This window comes from Erpetoichthys calabaricus, chromosome 5 (assembly GCF_900747795.2).
Source record: "Erpetoichthys calabaricus chromosome 5, fErpCal1.3, whole genome shotgun sequence".
Lineage (NCBI taxonomy): Eukaryota > Metazoa > Chordata > Cladistia > Polypteriformes > Polypteridae > Erpetoichthys > Erpetoichthys calabaricus.
This window is the reverse complement of record NC_041398.2, coordinates 22,521,199-22,541,814: the sequence shown is the minus strand read 5'-3', so window position 1 is coordinate 22,541,814 and position 20,616 is coordinate 22,521,199. Positions and strand designations below refer to the sequence as shown.

The following is a 20,616-nucleotide window of genomic DNA, read 5'->3' as shown; positions in this document are numbered from 1 at the left end:
TTTCCCTGCAGGTTGAAAGACCATTTGCAGGGTCAGATGCAGTTTAACATCATACCCAGAACCAATATGGTTTCAACATCTTTTAAAGGCATATTTGTGCTTTGTGATCTCCGCGACAGACTGTCTGATGCATGTAGAGGTCATTTTGTAACATCATCTACTGTGCTAAGTCTGTTAAACCTGCTCATGAGGTGGTCTCCAGCTCCAAAAAGCCCACTGCAACTGAACTTAGTCTTGGTTTTGATCCTCTTTTAAGTCTACTTGCCTGTCTGCAGCTCTGGGGCACACTGTAATGCTGGACATTCCCAAAGTTAGTCTTCATCCATCCATCCATTTTCCAACCCACTGAATCCGAACACAGGGTCACGGGGGTCTGCTGGAGGCAATCCCAGCCAACACGGGGCGCAAGGCAGGAACCAATCTCGGACAGGACACACACACACACACACTAGGGCCACTGCGCCACCGTGTCACCCCAAAGTTAGTCTTGTTACTGTAAATGCGTACTAAGATCAAATCAGCACAAGGTCTTCCCCAGTTCAGCACACACTGAGACTGACACAGAAGGTCTGTTACTGTATTTGGAAACAAACTGGATGGGAAGATTGATTTTAAATGCACCCGAATTTTAGCCTGTTGTCCACATCATTGTATTTGTGGTATATTGTGAATTAAGGTTTTAAATAAAGTTGTTATAAACCAGATAACCAATGAATAAATGAGGGAGAGTAGTTAGTAACGGAGAGTAATGGAGACGGGTGTCGTTTGTAGAGTTCTGTTTGGTGTGCTCTAATAAATTAAACGCCTTTCTGAGTTAACCATCTGCATTGAACTGAATCATTCACGGAAGCTTCCAGAGCGAATAAAGAATATTACAATATTTAGTGTTTATTAATTTTAAGTATTGAGAAAAAGTGGGCAATACATTTGTTGCCTCGCGGATCTGGCATCCAAGATTGAAATCCCACACTTGGTGGTTGTTTGTACGGAGTCAACGTTCTCTCCGTGTCTGCGGTACTCACCTGGGCCTATGGGATTACAGGTGGGGGGTGGGTCCTGTCAGCTGTCGCTTGTAGTTACCGGCGCGACCCTCTGATATTGTTTTTAAGTCGAAGTGTAGTTATAAACGGAGCCCAGTAGTCGGCAGTAATTGGACAAGAATTATCTTGAGCAGGCCAGTCCGGAAAAGGAATCCGCTGGGCTGCTTTGTCCATTTCTGTGATCTTGGAGCAGCTAAAAGAAGCGGCACCCATTTATATTAGAAACACGCGTACAGCTTTTGTTCCAAGACAGCTGATCCAGATATGAGGGAGAGAGCGGCGAGGAGCCGGAGAGCAACGTGCGATCAGCAGTCCGGCCAAACGAGAGGGTAGTGCGCTCTGGAGAGTGGGAGTGCGAGTCACTCCGGCCGAGGAGACCCAAAGGCACGTTAAGAAGTGGAAGAGTCGAGAGAACCGTTGTGTCTTTCACGTGGAGGTAAGTGTTAACAAAATGTTCAATCTGTGGCGATAGGAAAAGTGTTAAACGGCTTATTAGTCGTTATTTTTAGACACTCGTGCTTATGAATGTTAAAATGAAAGACTTCACTTCCCAGCATCTCATGCCGCAAGACACATGACTAGAGTAGCATTGCGCAAGCGTATTGGGGTCTGGTTGTCAGCGTTTCTCTTTGCGCAGGCGCTGTATCGCACGCTTACCGAGTAGGCGGGATTCCTAAAGTATGCGGAATTTTTAAAGTTAAACGTAATCTTTCTCACAAATTCATTTATTCGAATATACACTAGAGCAAATGTCAATACCTCATAACATTGTTTCATAAATTTTATTTAGGCCAATCCCCCCACTCCCCTAAATGTTGCACAACTAGTAATGTAAACTATCCAAAATTATGATGTCGGTTTCAGCAAATAGCGGTCCCACGGCATAATTTTGGATAATCGAAGATCTGTTATTCAAATCAAATGTTTACGTATAGCAGACCAGTGACGAGTAAGCGATCAGATATCATGTGATAACTCTAGCTACGGTACTCAACCTTATTTTATGGTATGTCCCCTCCATTTTTTTTAGTTTTAAATTAAGTACTGATCTCTTACAAAGCACAAGTAAAGGTGATTAAAAAAAACCCCACCTCTCTAATGCTGCATTTTGGAATTGTAACAAGGGATTATCAATCGTTTTTTGTTTGGGTGCTTGTGATGATGCAGGTTCTGCTCCATGCTCCCATCTGGCTTCTGGGGAGTTCTCGAACCCGACACCGTCGGTAATGTCACCGATGAGCTAGACAGTGAAGACATCAACAACGAAGCAAGGCGATGGTGCAAAAAGTGCAGAGTGCTTTCATTTAAAAACAAAACTAAAAACAGTGTCCAAATAAATAAGTGCAGTGTCTCAAATAGTTCTTAAATAAATAATCCATTAAAACAGGTGAACTGTGGAGGTTAAAATCCAGTAAATAAATCCTTTTTTAAACGAGATTTAAACAACGGCTGGAAGCAGGCTTGTCTTAAAACTCCGGTGCTTTCTTCTTTTTACTGGCGGCTCCTCTGCTTCTTCCATACGGGCCCCGCAACAGGGGAGTCGCCCTACCAGCAAATGCAGCTCGCTCCTATTCTGGTCCGTTAGCCTTCCGATCCCCGGCTAAGTAAGGCTCCAGCTGGACTGAGACTTGAGTTCCCTCCCCAGCTACCAGGGCGCTCACGCTGGGGCTCAACACACCCAAAGCCTCCTCGACTGGTGCTCCTTTGAACGGTAAGTCATCTCCTCTGTCGATCACTCCAGCTCCTCAAAACTGCTCAGTTGGGGAGACCGCTTCAATCTGCCCCCCAACCCCGGGTTGGCCAAACACTCCGGGGCTCATCTACCAGCTGTGTTCAACCTTCAATGAGCCTGCTCTCACTCGCTCACGCACCGGCTTTCTCCTTCCTGCCGCATTCTTGTCCCTTAACCTCAGTTCTCGTTCTTTTCTTTTTTTTCTCACTCCCCTATCCGCCTTGTGCTGCTACTATATATTACGGGGACGTGGATCAGGTGTGGCGATCATAGACATATATAGATAGACGCCGCATCCACTGTGTTGTCCAGTCGACACGATACGTCAGCACATCCGCCACATTGCGAGTGGCAAAAGTGCCATTTAAACTAAAACAGGTAAACGTGGAAACCGGGTTTTCTGATGAAAAAACAATAACTTTTAAAACAGTATCGTTTACATACAACAGATTTTGGCGAATTGTTTAAATGCAATTACTTATATCCATTTATACACTAATAATGGCAATTATTAAATAATAATTCTTATTATTATTAAATAATTCCTCCCATATAAGTAACATTTCTCAGACTTCCTTCTTCCATCTCCAAAACATTTCTAGACTTCGTCCTGTTCTTACGCAACACAGTACTGAAGTATTGGTTAATGCCCTAGTCACCTCACGTATAGATTATTGTAATGCTATTCTATCTGGCATCCCACAAAAGTGTATCCATCGCTTACGACTTCTTCAAAATTCTGCTGCCAGGATAATATAACCTGCTGTTCTAAGCCCACTGAACATATTACACCTCTTCTCTCTCAACTTCACTGGCTCCCTGTTAACTACAGAATACAATAGACAATACCACTCTTAACATTTAAAGCTCTCCACAACCTCACTGATCTCCAACAGACTTACTCTCCTCTCGCTCACTCAGATCCTGTAATTTGAGAGTATTCAGTCTGGCAATATGGTGCAGCCTTAGTTTGTGGAAGACAGACACAACTAAAGACATGAGCATCAAATGATGGTGGTCAATTTCAAACTGTGTTTCGTAAATGTGCTCCGTGAGAAAAAAACACATCATTTGAACCAATCTCAACCTGAACAAACTGATTGATCAAAGATACACTGACAGGTTGCCCTAATGTCGACTGTTGGATAACACACTCATCTACTTTGTCCACCTTGACTGGACCCTCAGAAGGAATCATCAGACCTCCTTTGTTTGTTAATGTGAGCAAGTGGTAGCTTTGATCATATCATGCCAGTACAGCGTCTGTTACCAAACTAGTATGGCACACATCACAGGACAGCTTCCTCAAAATCCTGTCTAAGGGCTACCTCCCACTGCTTTCTGAGGTGGATTTCTTTGGGAAACCTTCAAAGTTTGAGAAATGTTAACAGCTAACAACAATCTACATAGTTAGTGACTAAATACGTTTAGCCAAAACGTTGTTTGGATGCCTACTTTACTAGCTTAGCCTGGCGTAGCTAAAGTTAAGATTATAAAATGGGATTTTCTAATGGCTAAATATAACCAAAACAATTGTTCAGCTTTACCTATGAAATGTAATCCCTGTGATCTGGTTTGGAGTGTACAGTGATTTGTACAATCCCAAGCATCTTTATCCATTACTTCACTCCACAGCAGTGCCACTCATAATATGGTGGCAACGTTGACGTACAATGCTGCTGGTCATGCGGCATCTAGTAATCCTATGGTGGCGATTAGCAGCTCCTGGCTTCAATCACAGATGCGCCCAGGAACTGCTTCTGGCCACACTGCTATGCCCCCTCTTTAAGCCACGAGTGCGGTGATTGTCTATTTAAAACTGGCCTTTTCAATTTGAGCTGTGGACCCGCTATACCACAGTGCTGTGTTTCTTACTTTTAATATACAGTATATCAAATGCTTTCCTAATGAATTATTGTTAATGTTAAAATAGTAGTGTAATTTGATATGAAACTGGAACAAAAAGAAAAACTTTCAGTGCTTAATATTTGCAAAATGACATGTACTTTATGGCCAAAAGTATGCACATAGCCCTCCAAATGATTGAGCTCAGGTGCTCCATTGTTAACAGGTCTATCAGATCAGCACAATGCCATGCCGTCTTTATTGGGTCACACTGAACAGGATAGTGACTTGGAAAGTGGCACTGTTAGGTAATGCTGGCTTTGTCACAAGTCAGTACTTAAATTTCTGTTTTGCTAGATCTGCCCTGGTCTACTGTGAATGCTATTAATTGAGGAGCAACAACTTCTCAGCTATGAAGTGGTGGACCACACAAACTTGCAGAGCGAGGCCACCAAGTGCTGAATTGTGTAGAAATTAGGCATGGGAAATATCACTATTTTTGAAATCGATACTGATAAAAGTATTTTATGTGGCAGATTTCTGATACCGATACCAATACTGAGTGTTTTTTTAAAGAGCATAGGAATTTGTTTTTCAAATGATGATGGCGTTTTAGAGTGGCTAATATTAATGGGTCAATCTGTATTTAAATTAATTAATATCATGACACAGTGTCATGGTGACCATAACAGATTTATTACAAAATATAAATTAATAGAATGAACATGTCATGTCATTTTCTAATCTGCTTACTCCAGACCAGGGCTGCTGTGGGGGGGTGCCAGAGCCTATCCCAGCTGCCATAGGCTGCAAGGCAGGAGCAAACCCTGGACGGGCCGCCAGTCCATTGCAATGCCAACACACACATACGGCCATTTTAGCTTTGCCAGTTCACCTAACCTGCATGTCTAAGGACTGCAGGAGGAAAGTTATGCAAACACGGGGAGAACATGCCAACTCAATGCAGGTTGCAAACCGCAGTCTCCGTACTGCGCAGCACCAGCATTACCACTGCACCCCCATGACAGCCAGACTGAACATACACACGTAAAAAAGATAATGTGAACTGTTATGTTTTCATAAAGATTTGTCTATTTGCTTGATACATGTAAAACAGACAGTAACTTCATGAAAGTACTTAAACTGATCCCCTTAGAACATTAACATTTACAAAAGTGGTGGTTCTGGTGGTTGAGAATATTGACTTTAATGAATTATTTTTTTACTTGCCAAAACGCGATTTCCATTAAAATTTTATTTGGTTACAAGCTAAATGTTTTTAGTCATTTTGATAATGGAATTGTAATCAATTATTTTCACAGGAATCAAAGACAATCTGCCTATCCAGTGAAACCATTCCTATAATGAAATGTTTGTCAGTGTCCTGACCAAAGCTGTGCATGGTAAAGAGGGATACTTAGAAGAAAGGGGGACTGAGGCAGCAGACTGGCATCCCCTAAAGTGGAAATCAAACAAAGAATGGCCTGCATCAAGAAAGAGAACTGTGAGGAGGAGTCGGCCCACATTACACAAGAAGATGCCTGGAATAAGCTGGAGGATTGTGAGGAGGAGTCTGTTGGTTTCAAAGAGGAGTTTCCTGATCACGTATCCGTCAGCATTAAAATAGAGGATTCTGAGGCTGTCCCAGTTAGTCCTGAAGTGCAGAAGAATGAAACGGTAAAGGTTTTAAAGGAACACGCGTCATCAGACAATGACTTGGGATTGCAGGCACTTACAGCGCTAAAAACCGAGATGACCCATTTAAGTTTCGCTAAGAGGAAAAAATTCTCATCTTGCCAGCATTCCATCCAGTTGAAGCCACCATCGCTTGAGTCAAAGGGCAAAGTAACAAAGAAGATATTTCATACTAGTGAAAAGAAGGGTCAGCAGTCCTCAACAAAGCACTCTGGCACATGTAAGTGGTATATGCTGCATGCAGTGTAAGATACACAGATGCCATCTCTGGGATGGGGGTGGCATCCCATTGCAAAAGGTACCCACCCTTGTTCATCCTAGACAACCTAACCTGCCAGATTACCTGCATTAAGTGTCCTCTGAGTTGGGGTGCAGTTCACTGGCAGTAAATGAGGAGGCTGCAGCCAACCAGCAAAGCAGATGAGGTTGGAAAGTCTTTAAGATCTTTAGGCAATGGTAGACCAAGAGCTGGTGGATGTACTGGCAGAGTAAAATCTGTATGGCTCTTGTATACTCTTTTCTTCTTTTTTTCCCCCACTACTTTTCAAGCTCATGTTAACTGTTGTGTGTACAAAGTGCAGTGAAATTTTGTAACTGCCTTCATGACTATAAGATGAAGGAATACCAAATGAAAGGTGGCTGATCAATGCTGTCTAGTAGGATGGATGACACTAGGGATGTTTATTATTATAATAGTTTGTGGTGCTGAGGTCATACCCGTTGCACGGCTGCACTCGGGTTCCAATCAATGGGGTGGGTGCAGCAAATCAGTGCATGCTCCCAACTAAGGTCAAGGTGGTAGGTAGAGTCTTTGTGGCAGCTCTTGTGCCTTCCCTTAATAGCTTGTAACTGTTCACTATGTGCTGGGTGGATTACTCAATTGTTTACCACAATACTGTAGGAAAGTACTCCTATTTTCAACTCCTGTCACTTTCTCCAGACTCTGGTCTTTCTTCATTCTGACACTTGTGTGTTCACCTCACCCAGCTGACTTCTGCAGTTGAGGAAGCTTTCATGTTCTCCAAGGACACCTGCTTAGAACTCCCTCTAGTCGCCCCTTGTACCCCACCATCCCAAAGCCTTCTGTTTGCCTTAAAGGACCTTATCTCTAAGGGAGCTGCAGAATTTCTAGGATGGCCACATATGTTCCCTTATAGTGCACTTTTGCATTTATTAGCACTCACCTCTAACATTTCCTTCCTGGGTTTAGTCAGGATCATCAAACTTGGATCCCAGAGGTCCATAGTGGCTTCATATTTTCTTTCCATTCACTTTTCTTAACCCTTTCTACTCTACCTCATTTTTTGAAGGTTCTACCCATCTGAATAAAGATCAGACTTTTCTCTATCAAAATGGTTTTAGTTATGTTGTACATGTATTGTTATAACAGTGAAAGTTGCTAAATTCAGTAATGTTTTAAACTACACAAATGCACTTTGAATGTTATTCTTAATTATATGGGCGTTGGAATAAGCTTCCTGCTACATTAGAACAATCTCGATGAGAACAGGCCATTCAGCCCAACAAATCTTGCTATTCCTATCCACTTGTTTCGTCCCTAAAGTCCTGCTCTCTGCCACACTCATTAGCAGCGTATTCCATGTGTCTATGATTCTCTGTGTAAAGAAAAACTTTGTGACATTTGTGTGAAATTTCCCCTTAACAAGTTTCCAACTGTGTTCCCGTGTTCTTGATGAACTCATTATAAAGTCACCGTCTCGATCCACTAGACTAATGCCATTCATAATTTTAAACACTTCAATCATGTCTCCTCTTCATCTTCCTTTCCTTAAATTGTAAAGGCTCAGCTCTTTAAATCTTTCCTGATAACTCCTCCCCTGTAGTCCTCTAATCAGCCTAGTCGCTCTTCTCTGGACCTTTTCTAGTGTTACTATGTCCTTTTTGTAGACCAAAACTGCACCCAGGACTCCAGATGAAGCCTCACCAGTGTGTTATAAAGTCTTGAGCAGAACCTCCTGTGACTTGTACTGCACACATCAAGGCGCTATATAACCTGACATTCTGTTTGCCTTCTTAATGGCTTCTGAACGCCATCTGACAATTGATAGCTTAGAGTCCACCATAACTCATATCCATCTCATAAGGTGGACTTTCGATTTTCCCATTGTGTATTCAAACCTAACATGTTTATTTCCTATGTATCACACTTTACATTTATTGACATTAAATTACATCTGCCACAAATCTGCCCAAGACTGTATGCTGTCCAAGTCCCTCTGTGATGATTTAATGGATTACAAATTATCTGCCAATCCACCTGTCTTGGTATCATCTGTAAACTTAACCAGCTTGTTACTTGTATTCCTATCTAAATCATTTCTGTATATTAAAAATAGCAGCGGCCCCGGCACTGTCACCACTCTTAACATCAGCCAATTCTGATTTGGTTCCTCACACCCTCATCACCCTCTGCTTCCTGTGTCTGAGTCAATTCTGCACCTACCACATCCTGAACTGCCACTTCTTTTAATTTGATGTCCAGCCTCTGATCGTATCCCTTTGTTGCCTCCTCATAGAATTCCAGCATGTTAGTAAAACACGACCTCCCTCTTCTCAACCCATCCTGACTGTTCAGTAAACTCCTGTGCTAGCCATGTGCTGCTCAGTCTTATGCTTAATTCCTTCATTAGTTTTCCTGAATTAGGAATTAGGAATTCCAAGAATAGGTTCTATGTAATGCCCAAGAATTTAATAACCGGTAAGAATTCTAACACGTCGTACTTGTGGGTGAGTGCTCATTTAGCAAACTCCTGGAAAATGACGTTAAATGTAGAAAAGTGCTACATGTGGGCAAAAGGAACATCAGTTATAAATTTAAGATGGGAGATACTGCCCTACAGGAAGCAATCTATGAAAAGATTTAGCATGTTATATTGTTGTTGACTAAGCAATGCAGAGAAGCAATTATAAAGACAAATAAAACGTTTGGTTATATCATAAAAACTGTAAAATATGATGTTACGCTCAAACTATATATGGCACTTTTAAGAACAAATCTGGAGTATTGTGTGCAGTTCTGGTCACCACAGCACAAAAAAGACATACCAGCACTTGAAACTGTGCAGAGAACAGCAACCAAGTGCATCATGGGAATGAAGGACAAGACCTACTGTGACAGACTCAGGGAATTAAACCTGTTCAGTCTCGAGAGGAGAAGACTGTGTAGGGACCTCATCCAGATATTTAAAATTCTCAAAGGCTTTGATAAAGGAGATCCAGCAACATTCTTACTGCTTAGGGGTGAATCACATACTCAAGGGCATCAGTGGAAATGAAGGGGAAGTGCATTTAGGACAATAGCCAGGAAGCACTTCCTTACACAAACAGTTGTGGGACTTGGGAACAAACTACTGCAACATGGAGTTGAAGCAGAAACCTTGACAGCCTTTAAAAGGATCTGGATGAGATACTGGGGCAGCTTAGCTATTAGCTAAACAAACAGGCTTGACGGACTGAATGGTCTCCTCTCATTTGTGAGATTTCTTATGCTCATTGGTTGTCTGCTCTTCACACACACATGACCCTGCCGCCACTGGTCTGACCCAATTTCTGAGTATGTCGGATTACACGGGCAGATTATATGACTAACAATCACAAGAGATGACAGATTACACAACTCCATTATGACTTTCTAGCAGAGTTTCAAATTTCCAAATTACCACTTCTAATAATCTGCTGTCTGACAATACTGGTGCTCTATGAAACCTTTTCAGATCTAGTAAGCTCGGTCACAATCCCTTCTCCTTTTCCCCATTCTTTTCAATTCTTTCATGGTATGGTAAACACTTGACACCAGGGAGAGGAATCTGTCTTCTCTTTGTGTGTTCCTAAACACTCACAATCCTTGTCTCTCGTGTCTGCATTGGGCTGAGAGCTCCTTGGTTGTCAGCTCTTGTGCCCACAGAGCCTGCTGCTAATACTTACCAGGTTTGAGTTTGTGAGGATGAGATGATTAAGTTAACAGTTTTGGAAATGCCTGATGTCGTAGAATGAGGGGACTAAAAAACCATAGAATTAAATAATGTGGCTCGTTACAGGATTGGCTGGAGTGAAAATGGAGACTCTCCCGGAACTGAGTCTGAGATTACAGAGTCCGCTGGTCATGATTTGGCTTGCCTTTTACCTTTTTACTGTTTGGCTGCTGGAAAAAATTAAAAAGAAGCAATTAAGGATACGAAATCATAAAAAAACAAGTCAATTAGCATTAATGGAAGAATCTTCTTTTGACATAGCTGTGCCAATTAGTGGCTGATTCAGAAATGGTTTGGAACAGAAACCTGCAGCCCTCCTGGATCTGAGTTTGACACCCCTGTCCTGGAGGAAGGTCAGACCATACTGCAAAGATAATTACACAGTTTTTGAATGATCACAACTTGTCAGACTCCTGGAGGTTTCTTAACCCAAACTCAAGAACATATTCGTTCTACTCACCAGTGCATTATAGCTACTCAAGAATTGATTATTTGTTTATTGATAATAATTTCTTGTGTACAATTAAATCATGCAAATATGACACAATTGTTATCTCTGACCATGCCCCTCTAGTCTTGGAGCTAAAATCATTAAGCCCCTCACACTCACCTCGTAGATGGCGTCTTAACCCTCTTTTATTGGCAGACGAGAACTGCACAGAATTTATATCCAAACAAATCAGCTTCTTCCTAGAGACAAACACGTCCACAGAGGTTTCTGCAGGAACACTCTGGGAAACTCTAAAGGCCTTCTTAAGAGGACAGATTATTTCATATCTTTCCCACAGAAATAAATTAGAAACCTAGAAAGTGTCAGAGCTAAGAAATGAAATTACTAGAATAGATGAAGAACAAGCCAGGCGTCCAAGTGAAGCTCTTCACAGGAAAAGGCAGACCCTATATACAGAACTTAACATCTTAACAACTAAAGAAACTGAACAACTTATTTATAAGTCTAGACAGCATTACTATGAACACGGAGAAAAAGCTAATAAGCTTTTAGCTCAACAAATTCATAAACAAGAAGTTCACAATGCAATACCAGTAATCACCAACAAGAATGGAGAAGAAATCATCGACCATAATAAAATAATGCACACATTTAGAGATTACTATAAGTCTTTATATTCCACTGAGCCCAAAGAAGACAACACACAATCTAATGTATTTCTGGATAATTCACAAATACCACAAATAGATGCTTTAAGTGCTGAGGAACTGGATAAACCTCTAACGATAAAAGAATTACTAGACGCTATAAAGTCACTACAAAGCGGGAAATCATCAGGCCCTGATGGTTACCCCGTAGAGTTTTATAAGAAATTCTCCACTCAGCTAGCTCCACTCTTATTGGCAACATTTACAGAAGCTAGAGACAACCAAATACTACCTCAAACATTTCGACAAGCATTAATCACCGTCTTTCCTAAACAAAATAAGGACTTGTTACAATGTGCATCATATAGACCAATTTCACTCCTGAATAATGATGTTAAGATACTCTCAAAAATCCTAGCTAGAAGGATGGAGAAAGTGCTGCCCTCAGTAATATCACAAGATCAAACTGGATTTATTAAAGGCCGACACCTATCTTCAAATCTCCGACACTTGTTTAGTGTTATATATTCACCAGCAAAATCAAACACCCCAGAGATATTACTATCATTAGACGCAGAAAAGGCATTTGACATGATCGAATGGAATTACCTTTTCACTGCATTGGAGAAATTTGGGTTTGGCCCGAATATTTGTGCTTGGATCAAACTACTGTATACCAATCCAGAAGCTTCAGTTTGTATTAATAACATTTGCTCAGACTACTTTAAACTAGAACGTGGTACCAGACAAGGATGTCCCTTGTCGTCACTGTTGTTTGCAATCGCTATTGAACCACTGGCGGTTCACTGCCGAAATTCTTATCAGATAAAGGGGATTGTCAGAGAAGGACTGGAACAGAAAATTTCTCTATATGCAGATGATATGGTCTTATATATATCAGACCCAGAAAACACTGTCCCCGCTGTTTTAACAGCACTAACAGAATTTCAAAAGATATCTGGTCTTAGAATTAATCTGAATAAAAGTATACTCTTTCCAGTGAATTCACAAGCATATAATATTAGATTAGACACCCTACCTTTTACCATAGCAGATCAGTTTAAATACCTAGGGGTAAATATCACAAGTAAACATAAAGCTCTTTATCAACAAAATTTTGGCATCTGTATGGAAAAAATTAAGCAAGACTTGCATAGATGGTCAACCCTTCATCTCACTCTAGCCGGAAGAATTAACATTGTTAAGATGAATATCCTTCTTAAACTTCTCTTTTTATTTCAAAACATTTCAATATATATCAATAAATCGTTTTTTAAACAGTTAGATTCAATAATAACCTCATTCATTTGGAACTCAAAACACCCACGTATCCGAAGAGCGACCCTACAAAGATCTCAGGCAGAAGGTGGCATGGCTTTACCTAATTTTCAGTTTTATTACTGGGCAGCAAACATACAAGCCATAAAAACCTGGACACAAATAAATGAACATACACAGGCTTGGTCCGCAATAGAAGTAAAATCCTGTAGTACTTCTTTATATTCCCTGCTCTGCTCTCCAATAAATGAAAGTTATCGCAAATATACTAATAACCCAATTATGCTTTACTCACTCAGAATATGGAACCAAATTAGGAAGCATTTTAAGATGGAAAATCTTTTATCAGTGGCACCTCTGCAAGAGAACCACCTCTTTCAACCTTCGCAAGTATATCCAGTTTTTAATACCTGGAAAAGTTTTGGGATTAAAATGCTCAGAGATCTTTATATAGACAACATATTTACATCTTTTGAACAATTACGTTCAAAATTTAACCTCCCAGCTACACATTTCTTTTACTATCTTCAAATTAGAAATTTTGTTAAACAGAAACTGCCCGATTTCCCCCACCTTGGACCCTCCACAATGCTGGAAAAAATACTGCTCAATTCCGAGGAAACAAACACTATTTCCGCAATATATAAAATCTTATTAGAGTCCCTACCTTTCAAAGATCCAAGAGGACATTGGGAAGAAGATCTCTTAATCAATATATCAGAAAAGGAGTGGAAGGTAGCAAAGCAGAGAATTCACTCGAGTTCTATATGCGCAAAGCATAGAATTATTCAACTAAAAATTATATACCGAGCTCATCTGTCTCGCTTAAAACTGTCCAAAATGTTTCCAGGCCAGGATCCAACCTGCGAGCGCTGCAACCAAGCTCCTGCCTCACTGGGTCACATGTTCTGGGCCTGCACCCAACTAACATCATTTTGGACAAAAATTTTTAAGTGCCTTTCAGACAGCCTTGGGGTCACAATCCCTCCTAACCCATTAACAGCTGTGTTCGGTGTCCTTCCAGATGGACTTGAATTGGAGAAGGACAAGAAAACGGTGATTGCATTCACTACACTTTTAGCACGCAGACTTATTTTGTTAAATTGGAAGAATCCTAATTCTCCTCTTATAAGTCAGTGGGAAACCGATGTTATATATTATTTGAAATTGGAAAAAATCAAATTTTCAGTTAGAGGATCTGTACAACATTTTTTCAAAACTTGGCAGGATTTAATCAATATTATTTTAGAATAAGAGAAATAACTATTACTGCATTTAACTCCCTTCTCCATCTCTTATTTACATAGATATTTACTTCTGCCTTTCTTTTGTTTACTGTTGCCTTATTAAAAAGCTTAAAGCAATTTTCCTTTAGCTAAGCTCTCCTTCTCAGGGGTGGGGTTTGATTAGTCTTCAAATTTGTTGGGTTATAAATTGATCTGTTTGTATGGAATGATTACAATGAAAATTAATAAAATAAAAATATTAAAAAAAAAAAAAGAAATGGTTTGGAACAGAAACCTGCAGCCCTCCTGGATCTGAGTTTGACACCCCTGTCCTGGAGGAAGGTCAGACCACCCTGGCAACTGCTGGGTCAGCTGGTCTCTAGTGTCCCTAGGAGCTTCTTCTCTCTCTCTCTCTCTCTCTCTCTCTCTCATATGCTGAGACCCTCATCTGCTTTGTGTTTTTGGGGATATAGCCAAGCTACAGTTCATGCAACTCCTTAGTGGACCTGAGAGGTCTCATCCCGGCATGTGCAGGACACTTCTACATGTCAATGTGGCTCTCTTTCTCTTCATCTTCCTCTGCCTTGTGCCATCCTGGTGTTGTCTTTTTTCTCTGGCAACCCCTTACTATAAAGAGAATGCCAGAGATTATATCTCAACAAGTTTCTTATTTTGAGCGAATATGTTGCTAATCTTTTTCCACGTGAGATCTATTTCATCTATCATTAAGCACCATGTCTGTAGCCTCCTTAGCGTTACATTTTTTGGCTTGAAAAATGAAATATTTATTAAATCTCATCTTACTACTGTAAAACATGCAAAACTTTAATATTTTTATTTCTTATGTCTAGATGTTTTTACTTAGTTACTGTAGAAGCAGTCTTACCAAGTAAAACTTTATTTGCCTCATTTGCAGATAAGTTTGGATAGTTCAGGCATTTCTTTTTTTTATTGAAAGTCATATTTTTGTGTTCTTTCACACCTGTTGAAGACTTGCAGACACAATAAGAAGCAAAAAGTACTCTGACAATGACTAACTATTGGTTCTGTGCTTTAGTCCCCCATTCATCTTTTCACACTAAAAGTACAAAGTCAGAAGTGTAGAAAGTATAATAACGATACAAATAATATTAATAATGAATAATGATGATAAAAATAATGTTAATACCATACAGTATATACTGTCTAAGTGTGTGGTTTGTGTGGTATATCTTGAAGCACAGTGAATTACGCAATCCAGCTTCACAGTCAGGATAATACACGATTCCTTGCAGATTTTCTTCCCAGACTGATCAGCTTTTGAACAGCACACTGCACAGATGTAATTGACATGAGTGTCACTTTCGGATTCATTACAATCACTTTCGAATTCATTGTCCATTTTAGATTCACTCGTATCACTGTCAAGAACGTGCAATGCCTGGGCTGCTGAAAAACATTTCTTATGAGACGCCATTATGAGGCTAGGAGAAAATGTGTCTGCCTTGTTGCCTGGGTAACACACGGACTGTCGCTTATGCAAGACACGCCCATATTGTTTCCAGAGCAACGCTTAGCACAAATGCTGTTGGCTGTTTTCCAGCCTGAGTAATCCTCGGGTCTAACGCTTATGTGAGGCGCGTCTATACAGTTGCCAGAGTGAGGCATGGGACTAACACTTTTAGCACTGTTTTTACAGCTCAAGTGAAACTCGGGTCTAACACTTAAGGAGGTTAACCCATTTACCCAGGGCAATGTTGCAGGAGAGCAGGAGTCTGTCTTAGCAATCACTTGATGTAAGGCAGGAACAAGCCCTGGACAGAGTGCCCACCCATTTTTAGGGTGAATACACAAACAACCAGGGAAAATTTTGCAACACTAATTCACGTTATCTGCGTGTCTTTGGACTGTGGGAAGCCCACAGAGAAACCCATGTCGACACAGGGACATGCAGGGTTATTTTACTTTACTCCGTATAACTGATCTCGGGATAAATAACTTGAATATTAATGTCCAATTCCAAAAAACAGAAAAAGATTTTTAAAAAGCCTTTTACCATTTCTAATGAGATGTATGGAAAAATATATTTCTTATTTCAAGATCCAGACTTTCCACACTCTAAATCTTCTTCTTCTTTTATCTGCTCCCGTTAGGGGTTGCCACAGCGGATCATCTTCTTCCATAGCTTCCTGTCCTCATCATCTTGCTCTGTCACACCCATCACCTGCATGTCCCCTCTCACTACATCCATAAACCTTCACTTAGGCCTTCCTGTTTTTCTATTGCCTGTCAGCTCTATCCTTAGCACCCTTCTTTCAATATACTCAGCATCTCCCTCTCTCTGCACATGTCCAAACCAACACCATCTTACCTCTCTGACTTTGTCTCCCAACTTGAGCTGACCCTCTAATGTCCTCATTTCTAATCCTGTCCATCCTCGTCAAACCCAATGCAAATCTTAGCATCTTTAACTCTGCCCCCTCCAGCCCTGTCTTCTGCTTTCTGATCAGTGCCACCGTCTCCAGCCCATATAATATAGCTCGTCTCACTACCATCCTGTAGACCTTCCCTTTTACTCTTGCTGATACCCACTTGTCACAAATTACTCCTGACATTCTTCTCCACCCTGCCTGCACTCTCTTTTTCACCTCTCTTCCATAATTTCCATTACTCTGTACTGTTGATCCCAAGTATTTAAACTCATCCACCTTCACCAACTCTACTCCCTGCATCCTCACCATTCCACTGACCTTCCTCTCATTCACACACATTTCCACACTCTAAATATGTGTTAAAAATATTTTTATCTATGTTGAGATGTTTTTACTTAATTAGAATCAGTCTTACTAAGTAAAACTGTTTTGCCTCATTTTCAGATAAGTTTTGATATTTCAAGCATTTCTTTCTTATTAAAAGTCATATTTATTTAATAAATTTTACATTTTGTGCTCCTGTTTTAAAGCAGGGCTACAAGATTCTGGCAGCTCCTTCTATCAATGTCCACAATGCAGCAAGCAATTCAAAGATGAACAAATCTTCCAGGTGCACCTGAGAATTCACCTTGGAGAAAAGCCATATTGCTGTACTGAATGCGGTGAACAGTTCTCTCACAGCAACAGTCTTTTTCTTCACTCCGGCATCCACACTGGGGATAAGCCATATTCCTGTTTGGAGTGTGGCAAAGGATACTTAACCAGACAAGGACTTCGTCAACACAAAAATTTTCATAAAGGAGAGAAACCTCATTGCTGTTCAGAGTGTGGTAAATGCTTTTTGCACTCAAATCACTTGAAGAGGCATGAAAGAATTCACACTGGGGAGAGGCCATATTGCTGTACTGAATGTGGCAAACGATTCTTATGTGCAAGTAATTTTAAGGAACACAGAAAAATTCACACCGGAGAGAAGCCATATTCTTGTTCTGAGTGTGGCAAGCGATTCTCCAACAGAAGTGGGCTTCAGCTACATACGAGAACTCACACAGGAGAGAAACCTCATTGCTGTTCTGAATGTGGAATACAGTTCTCCAACAGGACCAATCTTCATTTGCACAGAAGAATTCACACAGGGGAGAAGCCATATTCTTGTTCTGAATGTGGCAAGCAATTTTCCCACTCTAGTGACCTTAAGAGGCATGCAAGGACTCACACCGGAGAGAAGCCCTATTGGTGTTCCGATTGTGGCAAGCAATTCTCACAAAGAAGCAGTTTTCAGAGACACACACGGATTCACACTGGAGAGAAACCTTGCCGCTGTTCTGAATGTGGCAAACGGTTCTCAACAACAAGTGATCTCAAGCGACATATGAAAACTCACACCAGAGAGAAGCCGTATTCCTGTTCTCAGTGTGGTAAGGGATTTTTGCGGAGAGGTACTCTTAAGAAACACCTTGGTATTCACAATGAAGAGACGACTCACAGCTCTTTGGAGTCTGGCAAGTGATTCTTACACACAACTGCTCATTTGAACACATAAACAAAGAAAAGAGACCGTGGGAGGTAATGCAAGTGTTTACTAACACCTTTGTGTAAAAATAAAACATAAAGAGTCTAACCATTAAGCAATGCACACACTTCAAAACATGATGGAAAATAATAAATGTGTATGTAGAACATACACAAAATGTAACCTGAGCATTCCACGATTACTTCATGAATTTACAATATTAGAACTTTCACAAAGCACCAATGATCAGAATCAAGAAAGGGCGACATTTTGTAGGCTGAAACTGAAGAAATGCAGACAGGATGGTCTTCAACCTTTGAGCAGAAGGAGGTAATGATAATAAGAAAGCAGCAAAAAAGAAGATACAAGTGGCAACTTAAAAATTGTTCTGGTCTTGAACATCAGGCTCCTACAGGCCAAGAGTTGACATATGGAAGGGTTAATAGACAACAAGAGGAGAGAGGCTGACCTTGACTGCTCAGAACAGTGATCTGCACACTGTCAGACACTAAGACGGGAATAAAAACAACACCACAGAAAACAAATCTGCTTCCAGAAAAATACCCAACATACTCGGCCGATGGAGTGATTTAAATAATTAGAGTCAAATAGAGCCTGACTACTCTGCATGCATATCCAAAAGTAACAAGTGTGAAGCAATGTGGTTGAAAAGATTCTCACATGGAATGAGAGAAATGAAATTGTTTTTATAGTTTAAGAAGTCAGAAAATGATAAACCCGAAAAAGAATCTTAAGGGTGGGGTGCACAGTGTTGTTGCACTGTACAAATATTCGAATATGTGAGGTGCCATTAACCAAAAAGCACATTAGTGGTGTCAGTGTTGCAAAAGATTCTCACGAGTAGGTGGTTTTGAGAAACACAGAGGTGAATCCCAGTTCAATGTGAAGTACGAGGGTTGTCTGGGTTCCGCGCGGAATTTTATCATTTGTCAAGTGTCAGCCTGTCGAAACCTGTTCTGCTGTGTAGAGGGATTATTCAAGTGGTTGCATGTTTTTATTCAGATGTTTTGCTCCCTCTCTTCCTTCAGAATGAACAGGAGAAGCAAATGAACTGAGAGTGCGCAGCCGGCGCTAGCGGCGAAGCTCCCGACTCTGTGCGTGCGTGACTTTCGAGTGATGATTTTTTACGACTTTTCTGATGGTTTAATCCGCTCGTTGGAACGCACCATGTTTGCCATCTTTTTCAACATCGATGGCATTGTCGCGTCAATTCCGCTGATGGAGAGGAAAACTGTGACCTCTGAGTGGTACACCACTCAGTGCCTGCCTGATGTTTTTTCTGCGATGGCTAGAGGCCGGTCCAAGAACTTGCGAAGGCACTTTTTGCATCATGACAATGCGCCAGCCCACACGGCTAATGCGACGAAGCATTTCATTGAAGACAGTGGTGTCAACGTTTTGAACCCGCCACCCTACTCGCCTGATCTTGCACCATGTGACTTTTGGCTCTTCCTGAAGGTGACAGAACCCCTGCGAGGCCACAACTTCAAAACTCGAGAGGAACTGATTGCAGCTGTCAAAGGACAGCGGGACAATCTCCCAAAGACAGCCTTTCACGAGTGTTTTGCGGCGTGGGTCAGAAGAGCCCAAAAGTGCATTGATGTTGGCGGTGAATACTTGGAAAAAGTTTAAAAAGGATCGAAGTACATGAGAAAAATAGAAAAAAAAATCCTTGGCTACTTATTTCGAGTGATTCCGCGCGGAACCCAGACAACCCTCGTACAGTCATGGGAAATGACCTTCAGTTCTGTGATTTTATTGATCAGAGAGTCTAACTCACAATCGTGTTGTCATCACTTTCAGGAAGGTATGCAAACATTCAGTAACCATGTGGGGAAAAAAATAAGTGCACTGTATAATTAGTTAACATGTCAAAGCCCCTTTAGCAGCAATAACTTGAAGTAAACATTTTCTGTAAGAGTTTATCAGTGTGCCACATTGTTTTCTTTGAGAAATTTTGGTCCACCCATCTTTACAACATTGCTTCAGTTCACTGACACTTGAGGACATCCGCTCTCCCTTGAGATACTGCCACAGCATCTCAGTTGGACTTAGGTCTGGGCTAAAACTGGACCATACAGTTTTGCAGTATGAAATGCCACTCGGGATACCCTTGACAATCAGGCATGCCATTCCTGGGGTTTAAGCCATTTCTAAATTGTCTAGTTGCATGATTTAATTTCATTCCCGCTTAAGGATTTGTCTCAAGAGTATTTTGGTCCAAAATGGAGTCCATAGTTGTCTTGGCAACTGCAATATTCTCAGGTCTGGTGGATGTAAATCAAGAATCAGAATCTTTATTGCACAATTGGAAACCTTAAATGTTTTTTCTCAGTCAGAACAGTTGACTAATTCTACATGTGCTATAGCCATACAAATCATATGTAAATTTCACCCGCTGTGCTCCACACTAAATTACTAAACCATAAACAGTTACTCAGACTATAAGCTTGTTGCACAGAAGCTACTCTATATTTGTTAAAACCTACAGGTAATGCATAGTACAAATTATATACAGATTGCACAGAAATTAGGACAGTTATTGTGCACAATAAATAAAGGCAGTGTAAATAAATTTAAAGACAGGTTAAAGGCGATGAGGCTTCATAAAGTGATAGATGAAAATGGCATGCCTTTGGTTTGCCAAGGAGGCTGTGGCAGGTATACCTACATAAGAAAACATAACAAATCTGACAAATGAGAGGAGTCCATTCAGTCCATTTGTCACCCGTTTGTTCAGCCAATAGCTAAGCTGTCCCGATACT

The 20,616-nt window shown here is 40.8% G+C and overlaps 1 protein-coding gene across 2 annotated transcripts; it reads left to right on the top strand.

The window, feature by feature from the left end:
* Positions 1 to 1,051: 1,051 nt before the first annotated feature.
* On the top strand, positions 1,052 to 18,760 carry LOC114643698 (zinc finger protein OZF-like). 2 transcript variants are annotated; one of them, XM_028792208.2, is made up of 3 exons: positions 1,052 to 1,476; positions 5,940 to 6,532; positions 16,851 to 18,760. In XM_028792208.2, the coding sequence occupies exons 2-3, from the start codon at positions 6,097 to 6,099 to the stop codon at positions 17,825 to 17,827; spliced, it is 1,413 nt and encodes a 470-aa protein (XP_028648041.2). In that variant the 5' UTR covers positions 1,052 to 1,476; positions 5,940 to 6,096; the 3' UTR covers positions 17,828 to 18,760. The 2 variants fall into 2 exon arrangements, with proteins under 2 accessions (XP_028648041.2, XP_028648039.2); XM_028792206.2 differs by having other exon boundaries at positions 1,053 to 1,476; positions 16,848 to 18,759.
* Positions 18,761 to 20,616: the final 1,856 nt, after the last annotated feature.

What these genes read in the sequence shown, in the direction of transcription:
- LOC114643698 (XM_028792206.2), top strand. Translation starts at nt 6,097, where the DNA reads ATGGCCTGCATCAAGAAAGAGAACTGTGAGGAGGAGTCGGCCCACATT. An exon ending in AACAAAGCACTCTGGCACAT is followed by an intron (nt 6,533 to 16,847) that starts GTAAGTGGTATA and finishes CCTGTTTTAAAG; the next exon opens with CAGGGCTACAAGATTCTGGC.